Source organism: Castanea sativa, chromosome 9 (genome assembly GCF_040712315.1).
Source record: "Castanea sativa cultivar Marrone di Chiusa Pesio chromosome 9, ASM4071231v1".
Lineage (NCBI taxonomy): Eukaryota > Viridiplantae > Streptophyta > Magnoliopsida > Fagales > Fagaceae > Castanea > Castanea sativa.
Genome location: NC_134021.1, coordinates 17,763,491 through 17,775,097, shown reverse-complemented (window position 1 = coordinate 17,775,097; position 11,607 = coordinate 17,763,491). Strand labels below are relative to the sequence as shown.

General features: G+C 31.7%; 1 protein-coding gene across 1 annotated transcript; it reads right to left on the bottom strand.

The window, feature by feature from the left end:
- Positions 1–4,186: 4,186 nt before the first annotated feature.
- On the bottom strand, positions 4,187–7,808 carry LOC142609693 (cationic peroxidase 1-like). The gene is made up of 4 exons (XM_075781352.1): positions 7,532–7,808; positions 6,082–6,270; positions 5,634–5,805; positions 4,187–4,889 (listed from the first exon to the last, which is right to left on the bottom strand). Exons 1-4 carry the CDS (start codon positions 7,760–7,762, stop codon positions 4,504–4,506), a joined length of 978 nt encoding a protein of 325 aa, XP_075637467.1. The 5' UTR covers positions 7,763–7,808; the 3' UTR covers positions 4,187–4,503.
- Between the last annotated feature and the right edge of the window lie 3,799 nt (positions 7,809–11,607).

Genomic DNA, 11,607 nt, shown 5'->3' with positions numbered 1-11,607 from the left:
TGTGTGTGTGTGTTAATACTTAGTATTCTAAAAAAAAAAAAAAAGGATGCGCTAGCTGTCAATATTACTCAGTTACCAACTTAATTACAAAATTTATACAAACTTATAAGCTAAATATTTTGTAGACTAATATAGAGTTAGGCTTGGGTTCAATTCACTAGACCCGTTGAGATAATGACATAAATTAGTATCATAACGGGTCCAATGTACAATGGAATTGGACAAGATTTGCCCACTTATATATACTTAGTTAACTTCTTTATCTTCCTTTTTTTTTTAAAGAAGAAAAAAAAATCTAGGATTCATTTAACCCATTATGAATGAATTAATTTGGATGACTAGCTAGTATTAAGGTTGTCCATATGTTGGTTTGGGTTTGTGCCCAACCCACAACCGACTTGATTAGATTGGTGGGGGAACTTCTAAACCCGCAGTTGACCGGTATCGGTTTGGTTAGTTCGGGTTTTTGTCAGGTGGTGGTCATTTCGGGTGAAACTGAAAAGCAACGAGATGCCAACATCTCTTTAGATCTGGAAAGATCCCGCCAAATTCGTCCAAGATCCAGTGAGATCTGACGAAGATCTCGTCGGATCTGGGAGAGATTTTCGCCAATTAGTGTGGAGAACTTGTCGAGTTTGATGAATTTCTGCCGGATTTGGTGTATTTCTGCTAGATCTAGCTATGTTAGTCGTCAAAATCCATTGTATCTAGTTGGAAAAGTCACCGAAAAGTTTGAGAAATCATCGGAATTGATGTATTTTGGTTGGGTCAGGTTTCACAAGTTTTGGATTAAGAGACCTACAACTGACCTGCCGATGTTGAGTTTTTGAAGTTCCGAACCTACATCTAACCGCCGAAGCAATCAAATTGGATGACAACGGATTGGGTGGAGTTGGGTTTGGCGGGTTGGTCAGGTGGGTTGGACACCCCTAACTAGTATATTATACTACAAAGGATCGAAACTTTTTTTTTTTTTTTGAGAAGTCAAAGGATCAAAAGTGGATCTAATAAACATTGAAAACGATACGAAAGGTATCTTGGGCTTATCTAATATCTCCTAGTCATGTTTCTAGCTTATCTATTTGTAATATCTCCAACTTCTAGTCACGGTTCTTCTTTTCGATAGTATTAGTTTATTTGACAAAAACACAAACACATACGTGCTAACGCACACATAACTAATGTAAAATAAACGGATTGAAGGATAGTGTTATTTAATTAGTCCACCACCATTGCTTATGTAACCTTTATGCCTTTTCTTTTTTCGTTTTTCCCACTCTTTTTTTTTTAAACTAAAAATAATTATAGGTTTACATTATACTAGTAATATAAATTTTATATAGTAGACACACAAATGTCTATACATTATAAAAAAATTTACGCTGTTAGTACAATGTAAAATAAGAATTTTACTTTTTAACTTTTACTTTTACTCTTATTTGTATATAGTTAATAGTTAATATGTCTCTTATTTAAGGAATATCTGGTATTTTACACTGACTAATGTGAAAAGGGGGACAAACATGCATGGCAGTGCATAAGACAGAGAAATTCCACGGTCACCAAGAGACCCTACACGTTTACTTTATAGTGTGGTAGATTTTGTTTGCTTGCATGCAATCTAGAACACATCCAAAGTTTGATGCGCCTAATAGAAAGCAACGTTTTTCTACGTTATTCTAATGATTCAAATATGAGTGCATAGTACTATGCATTTGTCAAATCAAGATTAATTAGTGTAATAATTGTTCCATGCACATAGAAAAGAACAAGACGTATGTGTTCAGCTAAAAAGAGATTTTGAAGTTAATTTATAATAACTTGTTTTGACACTATACGTTTAACCTATATAATCAAAATCAGGGTGATGCCAAGTTCATGTCAGGGTGTTCCCAAAAACACTTTGACCTGAAAAAAAAATTATATATAATAATTAAATTTTTTTTATTTGTTTACCCTCTAAAAAAAATTAGGAATTCCCTCAATCAAAATTAGGAACACTCTCAAATGAAAAAAGAAAAATTATTTATTCTACTTTCAAGCAAAAAAAAAACAAAAAAAACCCAAAAAAAAAAAATTGGAACTAAAATCTATAAAAAAAAAAAAATTGTAACAGGGAAGCCCACCAAGAAAAAAAAGCCTAATATACTGAAAACAGAAACTCACGGATTCTCAAAAAAAAAAAAATGATCAGTACAAGACTAATAAGTGCAAGCCCAGCAAAAAGCAAACCCATAGATTCTCAACAAATATAATAATAATAAAATTTTTATAAACTTAATACGTATACCCATTTACCCAATTCCTAACCTAATAAGAACCTCACGTCCTCACTTGAGTCACTTCTTAGCAGTAGCAGCAGTGGCTCGATATTAGCAAGGCAGCGATTCTAAAAAAAAAAAAAAAAAGGCTCAGCAAGGCAGCAACAGCAACACTGAACTCCTAGAGCAGCTCTGCGATGGCAAGATCGGAGATTGACTTGGCCCATATCGGGGATTGCGAGATCGGCAATGGCAAAAGCGAAGCGAGATCGGCGACAACAAAAACAAGATCGGGAAATAAGAACCTCAGCCTTCAACGTGCCGCGGTGGCGCCGCTCCTGATCTCAAGCGACATCAAGGTATTTACTTCTCTCTCCTTTTCCCTATCTCATCTCTGCTCTCTCTCTCTCTCTCTCTCTCTCTCTCTCTCTCAGTTTTTCTCTATCTCATACTCAATACTTTCTGACTTGTGTTGTGAGTCTTGTGTAAATTGCTTAGACTTATCTTTTGACAATATAAATTGCTTAGCTTTTGTCTTTTTGTGTAAGTGTATGTAAATATAAAAATATGTAATTGTGTTGAAATTGCGGATCAGCTCTTGTCTCTTAGTGTGGGGTGGATGGGGCTGTGGCATTGAATTAGGATAGTAGTCTGTGGTCCCTTAAAAGTAAGTGAATACATATTATAAAAAAAAAAAAAAAAAAAAAACCCCTATGTTAAGCAATTTTGGAGTGGGTTGATATACATATATACACCCTTATTGTACTATTTTTGGTTGTTGTTTTTCATTATTTAAATTTTAAATACATTTTTATTTTTTAAAATTCTAAAACAGTAATTGTTATGTAATAACTAAATGATCTGAGTGTCAAAAAAAAACTAAATAATTTGTATTATTTGAGATTTACTTATTTGGATCAATAATTTTATGTTGTATAAGAAAATATAAATATATATTAACCAGGAAACACCCTAAAACGGTACATTGAAATAGATCGGTACCGAAATATTCATTTCCCTTAAACAAACCGAAACAGGGTCCAAAACGGTATTCATAACATTGCTTTCAAGCAAAAAAAAAAAAAGCTAAAAAAAAATTTTGAACTAAAATCTAAAAAAGAAAAAATTGTAACAGAGAATCTGAAGAAAAAAAAAATTATAACAGAGCAAGCCCACTCAAGAACACCCTGAGAAAAATTCCTGGAATTGCCACTGATCAAAATGACATTTTTATAATATGTAAAATTAAATTTAAATAAATAATTGAATAATTAATTAAGCATATTGCCCTAACATCTTTTACCAAAAACAAATATCCATTCATGTTCATTAATCTTGATGTTTGGAGATGAGCTTGAGTTTGTAATATTATTTATTTTACATTGTATGCAAAGGCAGATGAAGATGAAGGGGAGTCATGTCCTCCCCATCCAATTTTTTTTTTTTTCAAAAGTTATATTTGGCCTCTTATTTAATTGGGCCAAAGAGAAATCTAAAAGTTAGATGATTAGTTGGTTCATATATGTGTTCTCTTTCCCTCTAAATTGTGTAAATAGATTTTCTTATCGAAGGTGTCAACGACCTCAAATGTGTTAACATGTTGTCCACAAACTAAAAATACTACTAGATCCTTATCGAATGTGAGAGACTGCAACCTTGATTTTCCTCTATATTGGGGCAAACTCATGCGAATGGGTGAGATCATGTTTAGTGTCTCTTATGGTGGTGGATTGACTGATTATATTTTATCTCTAAATAGAAGGATTTACATGGAGAACTCGCTACTTTTTTTTTTTATAAAGAAAACCATATGAATTCACAATGATAGATAGATCAACTAACATCTCTTGATTTTTTCAATAAAGATATTTAGAGTTCAAATTTCCTAATCCCAAACTATTAAATTAGAAAAAAAGATATGAAAATATACCATCTGTCAGCACAAATTGATACTTGTCACTTGTTCACGTGGTGATCGATATAAAATTACAATTCAACACAAGTCACACAACAACATTTCAATCTAATTTAATCACTCCGGTTGAGCCAATATCCGAGAATACACAATTCATGACGGACAATTCTTGTCATACATATATACCAATATTTCTTTGAACCTGAACTCAAAATTGACACTAGAAAACTAATTCAAACGAGCATTAATGCCATTTTTTCAACCACAAAAAAAGTGAAAGAGCAGTAAAAATGGACACTAAACAGCATACTCTAGTGCCTTAATTACTCAGTTGGCTGTCCTGCAATTTTTCCTTATTTGGCCGCTTGTGCCTGTGAGTGGACTGAGTCTTCCCATCTTCACCATTGCATTGGCAAAGTCTGTTATGAGGTTTCCCACATTGTTGCTATAAGTGGTAACTATCGAATCAGTGGAACCTCCGCTAAAGAGTTGCTGATCCGCGTGTAAGAGACCCTTTTTGTTTATCAAATTCGTGTAGTAAGCATTGTCAAAGGTTGTTGGAGTAGTTACATCTAGAGGGGCAAGATTGTTGTCACCGCCAGTGCTTGGACAAACTGATTTCAATGAAGTTGCATATGAGGAATCTATGTTGGTTTCATTGTAAATCCTGGTTCGGAAGTTTCTGCAACTTGCTTCGCCGACAGAGTGAATTCCTAGACAAAGTATAAGAATAATGTGGGTGCCATTTCATACGAGGCATTTTTTGTAAGGTATCATATAATTTGAAATAGCATCTACTATATAAAAATTACTGTTTACCATCAATTTCAGACATCAATTGGTTTTTTTTTTTTTTTTTTTTTTCCCTTGTTTGTAGGATTTAAACTTAAGTTCCTCAATTGATGAGAAGATAAAAATCATGTCATATACTCAATTTTTTTTTTTGATAAGATATACTCAAATTTATTCTCTATCAATCACACTTCGTCATATAGGGCGGAACTACATTAATAGTAGGGGCCCCAAATATATTGAATTTTTTTTTATAATAAGTAAAATATCAAACCCCAATGCTTTTTTATTAGAGCTCCCCAACTAGATATAGGTAGGATTTGTATGACAAACACAACTAGTGCTAGATTAATATAATAACATAAATCTTCTAGTCAAATATGTGGTACCACTAATCTAATATAAAAAATCTAATACACATGTCAAGACAAGCAAATCTATCTTTTACCTTTGACAATTGAAGAAGCAAATCTTGAATTGATATTGTAAAATTCACTAGTGCAGTGATTAGTGGCTTATGATTGTTTAGTTTTGGCCCAAACAAAAAGTTTTGGTTGCGTCCTTTTAAGTAAAACCCTCCAAACTTTACTAATTGAGATAAGTTAGAATCCATTGTACGCGACTTTATAAACACTACAATTAGAGTTACTAAGATTTGAACCCACCTGATAAAGCCACCATTTCTTTGGCAATAAAACCTTTTTTTGAGAAGGCGCTGATAAGGCCACTAAGATTTAATGTTGGAAGCGGGATGTTGCTGGTAACAGCAGCAGAACTTGCTGTAGCAGAGTCTCTTCTTCCCAAATCAACAGTCCAAGACCAAATAGGTGCACTCAGCTGAATTAAAACCAATAATATGATTAAAATGACATCAAAAGAACAAGGTTTTAATAATAAACAAACTCCGGTCTATAGCCACAACTTATTTTTAACTTATTTAGTTTATTTGATTTATATACTGTATTTTAAAACTTTACTTTTTCTATGTAACCGTATACTTTCTCTGGTTTATTTTTTAAACCAAATAAACTCAAGAAAATAAGCTACTCACTGGATCACCTAATATTAAGGGTTAAAATAATAAGTGATGTAAAAGTTTGAGTTCTTTCTTACAGCAACAGCTGAATCTCTTGCAGCAACGGCTAAGATATCTGCACAAGATACAACACCAGGGCACAAATTCTCCAATTGAGATTTGATAGTGTCGATTACTTCATATCCCCTTAGTGAAGCATTTGGACCAACATTTTTCTCTCCTGGTTCAGTTGCTGTTTTGTCCAAGAGTACGGATGCATCACATCCCTGTTACAAAATATTATATAAACATGTTATTTTTTCCACAAAATGAGAGGTTCATATTCCATTAACACAATATATAGTTTAGTTTCTTATATATTCAATTAGAATCATTCTCCCATTTCCATGAAATTTAATAATTTATAATTTACGTTTCTTATAACATTTGAATGACTATATTATATGGCTCATGAAACTATATTATATATGGGCCTTTAATATATAACAAATAAGCAAAATAAATTAAATAGATATGGCTCAACGAAGAGGACAAAGACTTGTAAATAATATTAATATACTACAAATATTTCAAAAACCTGTATATAACAAAAAAAATCAAATATAATAATATTATCAAAGCCCAGACAAGCAAAACTAAACTGACTTTTTTTGGGGGGGGGGGGTTGAATAAGGGTAAGTTTTGTTGGGAATAGACAAAAGGGGGGGTCTAGGAAACCTAGCCATCGGCATTCACGAGAGTTCAAGAATAGATAGAGTTGATGGGTTTGGATTTCCAAATTATACAAAAAGACATCCAACGGGCCAATTATGTGCCAACCCATTAAGGTACTTGAGACAAAAAAAAAAGAAAAAAAAAAAGTGAAATTGTAGCAATGGGCCCAAATGTCTCTCATTATTAATAAATAAATAAAAACATTTTTAGGTGACTGAAATAGATTCGTTTCAAATGAAGAGTATTATTTTCCTCAAAAATAGTTCTAATCAGATGGATTTGTTTATAGTAAGACAGTATAAAATTGATTCAAAATATTGCTGTGCAAGCTATGCGAATCCACTTTAATCATCAATCTATGTACGTTCGATTTACTTTGTTCTTGAACCTGTATCAGCAAAAACATGTAATTAAATTCATACTGCCAAATAGAAGATTTGAATGTTGAAATACTGTATAATCTAAATATTACTATGACACATCTTCTACATGCATTAAAATATAAATAAATTCAACAATATAACTTTTTTATTTTTACAATTTTTTTTTCACAACGGTTGATATAATTTATTGTGATTGGTATATAATAAAAGTAATGTCTATAATGATCTAACTAAAAGTAATGTTGCTTTAATCATAACATGTTACACTTTAACAAGTTCATTTGAAAATATATTGTATTCCTAATATTACCTTTTAAAATACACACCCAAAACACATGGACAAAACAAGCAAACATTTGTACTGGTAGATAAGATAATGGATAAGGGGCAAAACACACACACACACACAAAAGAGTTAAAGGTGACTTGCATTAACAAAGCAGTCATGAAAGTGCAGGCGAATCAAGGATGCTCCCATTCGTGCCTCACTTGATATTGCAGAGTTTATAGCAGAATTAATGGTGGAAAGGGCATTAGGGCATGATTTTGCATAGAAAGTTGAGGATAACTGAGCAGAAACCATACCCACAAGAAGTGAAAATAGCAGGCAGGACTTAATTATGGTAGTGAGAACTGATGGGACAGAGAACAAGGGAGACATGATAATGATATAAAGAAGCAGATAAAGAAGAAGGCTTTCTAGCTTGTTGTGTGGTTTATGCACTAGACTTCTCGTGTATTTATAGTTTTATACAAGAGCAGATCTCCCTGCATGGCATTTTTCATGTGCACCGAGTCAAACCTTTAGAATGAAAAATAATATTTTTTTAAAAATGCAATAAATATGTGTATAATTTATACTATAAACATTTTTATTGCATTTTTGGAGTAAGTGGAGCCAAGAGAATACAATCCTCTCCATTTTATTTGAAATGGATAATATCCTTTAACATATAAGATTTTTTATTTATTTCTTGAATATTTAAAAATAAAAATAATTTTAATATGCTGCTAACCTCGCAACTCGAATCCTTTCACCCCTAGACCCCCAAGCACATTGTACATAGAGAGGTGTCAATTCAGCTATAAAGTTTTTGGCATTTCTTGAATCTAATAATGCATAAGGCATTATTTTATATAAAATTTTAAATAATCTAATATTCGATATACATTTAGATTTATAACATATAATTCGGAATATGAATTGAATCCATTTCAAAATGGAATTCAATTAGGATAGTAGATTAAGATCTTCTTGTTTATTTAAGCTCATGTGTGTGTGTAAAGCTATCGTTATTTAATTACTGGACAGTAATTGAATGGTCATTTTCATTAGAGTTTTTCCCGGAAGATTCAAAATATCCAATAGTAATTTAGTCAAAACTTTAGACCAACGAAAAGTGATTGTTTATACAAAAGTTGTGTTCCAATAGGGGAAAAAGTCAACAAAAAAAAAAAGAAAAACTTCAAATTTGATACCCATAATAAAAAAAATAAAAAACTACATGTTTATGAAAGTATAATTACTCTCCAAAAACATTTAAAGCTAAATGAGCTTTGTTGGATATGGCTGGCAAAGACTGCGGTAGCTGTCAATACTACAAAATACAAACTAATTACATCCAATAGTATATATTCTGCTGTTGCAAAGAATCAAAAAGTGATCCAAACAGATACTGAAAACGGAATTAAAAAAAAAAAAAAAAATACCGTGGGCTTATCTGTGATCTAGTCATTTGCCGTCTGTTGTTAATAAAAGTAGGATTTTACTAACGTGTGCTCTAAGAGCACACAATAATATACTATTTTGACAAAAAATTTATCAAGAATTGAAAAAGTTTTATTATTTTTTCAATTTTTCATAAAATATTTCAAAAAATAGATGACTTAATATATACCTTAAGGCATACATTAACCAGTACCATAAAAATATTATGCCTTACTTTTTTTATTTTCCCAAAAACATATACATTCACAGTTTCACACACAATTAATGTAAAATAAACTAATTGAAGGACATAGTGTTATTTAATTAGTCCACCGCCAAAAATTATCCCAAATATAATTAATTAAAAAAAATAGCCCACCACTTTTTATTTTTTTTTGTAATTTAATAACTGGCTGAATTATAAGACACTCTTTGGAAATAGACTAATTCACACCACTCTTATAACTTTCACATTTTCTTATTATTTTTGTCCTTCTCTTAAAAGAAAATAAATTCTTAAAAAAAGTTGGCTCTTATCCATTTTTAGTTAATACGTCTCGTGAGGAATATATGGTTTTTTTTTTTTTTTTACACTTGCACTAATGTGAAACGAAGAACGGCCGGAGTGAGATTTTCCACGGCCACCAGCACGGCCGTACCCCACACGCTTTGCTTTTATAGTGGTAGACTTGTTTGCTAGCATTTCATGTAGAGACCACATTCAAAGTTTTCTTTTTCTACGTTGTAAAATGATTCAAATACGTGTTGCGCAGTGTGCAGTGTGCAGTGTGCAGTGTGCAATATAATTATTCCATGCACAGGGAAAGGAGTTAGACGCGTTCAACTCAAAATAGATTATGGAGTTTATCTATAAATGAATCAACTTGTTTTAACACTCTTCTCAAAAAACAAAACAAAACAAAATAAAACAAAAAACAAAATCTTGTTTTAACAAGACACGTTTTACCCATATAATCAAATAATAACCAAACCTTATCATGAAGCCTATTGCCCTATCATGTTTTACCAAAAACAAAATAGCCATGCAGTTCATTAATATCTTGATGTTTAGAGATTGAAGAGATCTTTTTGATGTGAGACAGGTTTCTTAGGAAGTACAAAAAATAGTTTTCCTGGGAGTACAAAGCCACACAAAAAGAAGTTTTCTTTTATTGTGTGGACACATTTTGTACTCCCAGGGAAACTTATTGCGTATTCCCTGGGAAATTTCTTGCAATCCCACATCGAAAGAAACTCCTCCCACTTTCTCACTTATAAGCCTGAGTCGAAGAGAGGAGTGTATTATCAGCTATTAGCTTGTGTATGCAATATTATTTATCTTTGTATGCGTAGGCAGACCCATATTTCAAAAAACATATAATTATGTAATTAGAGTTAAGAGTTTGGGTCTTAAAAGTTATATTTGACCTCTTAAGAATTTAATTAGGCCATAGGGGCATCTCAAAATTAGCCGAAAGGCGTGGTCCAGGAGAAGAAGATGCTAGCAATAGTGCACCACTTGAGAATGTGGAGGCAATTTGTGGTCAGGACGGATAATGTGACAATGAGTGAAGAAGTAAAAAAAAAAAAAAAAAAAAAAAAGAGCCTAGTTGCACTTGCAAAACACACACATATGACCGAATCCAAATAGCAAAATAATGCATCACCTTCAAATCAAAACAGACCTCTTGTATGCTACCCAATCATTTAGACTAAAATAAATAAAGAAATGAATTTTTTGTAGTCAACGTTTTCTAAGTTCAAGTGGTGATTCCATATGAAGGTGTCAACATTCTTCAAGTGTTGCCATGCCGTCCACAAACTACTAATTCCTCTAAGCTCTTAATCATGCTGTCCATAGACTAATAATTCCTCTGGTATGCTACCCAATCATTTACACTAAAATAAATAAAGAAATGGATTTTTTGTAGTCAACGTTTTCTAAGTTCAAGTGGTGATTCCATATGAAGGTGTCAACAATCTTCAAGTGTTGCCATGCCGTCCACAACACTTGCCATGCCGTCCACAAACTACTAATTCCTCTAAGCCCTTAATCATGCTGTCCATAGACTACTACTTCCTCTAGGTCCTTAATGCACCAAGGGCAGCAGATTAAAAATAAAGGTTTCTCTCAAACTAGAGAGAAAAATCTTTCAAACTTCTCCTATATATTTTTACTGGGTGTGAATTTTGAAAAACTAATAATTGGATTGCATGTTCTTATTATATCCTTCATGCTTGCACAAATTTCTAAAAAATCAAAGATAATTGCTATGATATTAATTAAATGTTTAAATTTCAAGTTTTTATGGTCTAAAATTATGCATAAAAAAAAGTTTATTGATCAAATAATAAATAACATCTAATTTAAAAGAAATTTGACAAACATGTTAAGAACATAAAAAATATGCAATCTAATGATTAGATTTTCATAATCAACATCCATTAAAAAGATATATAATGTGTTTAAAGAGTTTCTTTTCAATCTAGTTTAGAGAGAAATATTATTCTAAAAAATGCTTGAATTTTAGGATTGAAAAATGTATATATAATTTCATTTACAATTTTCCCCCAATTGATTCACTAATTTCAATTATAAGAATAATTTTTTAAAAATATAAGTGGATTTTAACTGTATGATTGGGTATTGATATAGCTAAGAGAACATGGAACAATTTTTTTTGGTAGTATAACATAATATTGAGTATTGATAGATTCTTGCTATAACTATGTCTATTGTTTTTTTCTGTTTGTTTTTTGTTTTTGTTGTTATTTTAGATTACTCCAGAAGTTTCATG

What these genes read in the sequence shown, in the direction of transcription:
- LOC142609693 (XM_075781352.1), bottom strand. Translation starts at nt 7,762, where the DNA reads ATGTCTCCCTTGTTCTCTGTCCCATCAGTTCTCACTACCATAATTAAG. An exon ending in TTCATGACTGCTTTGTTAAT is followed by an intron (nt 6,271 to 7,531) that starts GCAAGTCACCTT and finishes ATTTTGTAACAG; the next exon opens with GGATGTGATGCATCCGTACT. An exon ending in AGAAATGGTGGCTTTATCAG is followed by an intron (nt 4,890 to 5,633) that starts GTGGGTTCAAAT and finishes TACTTTGTCTAG; the next exon opens with GAATTCACTCTGTCGGCGAA.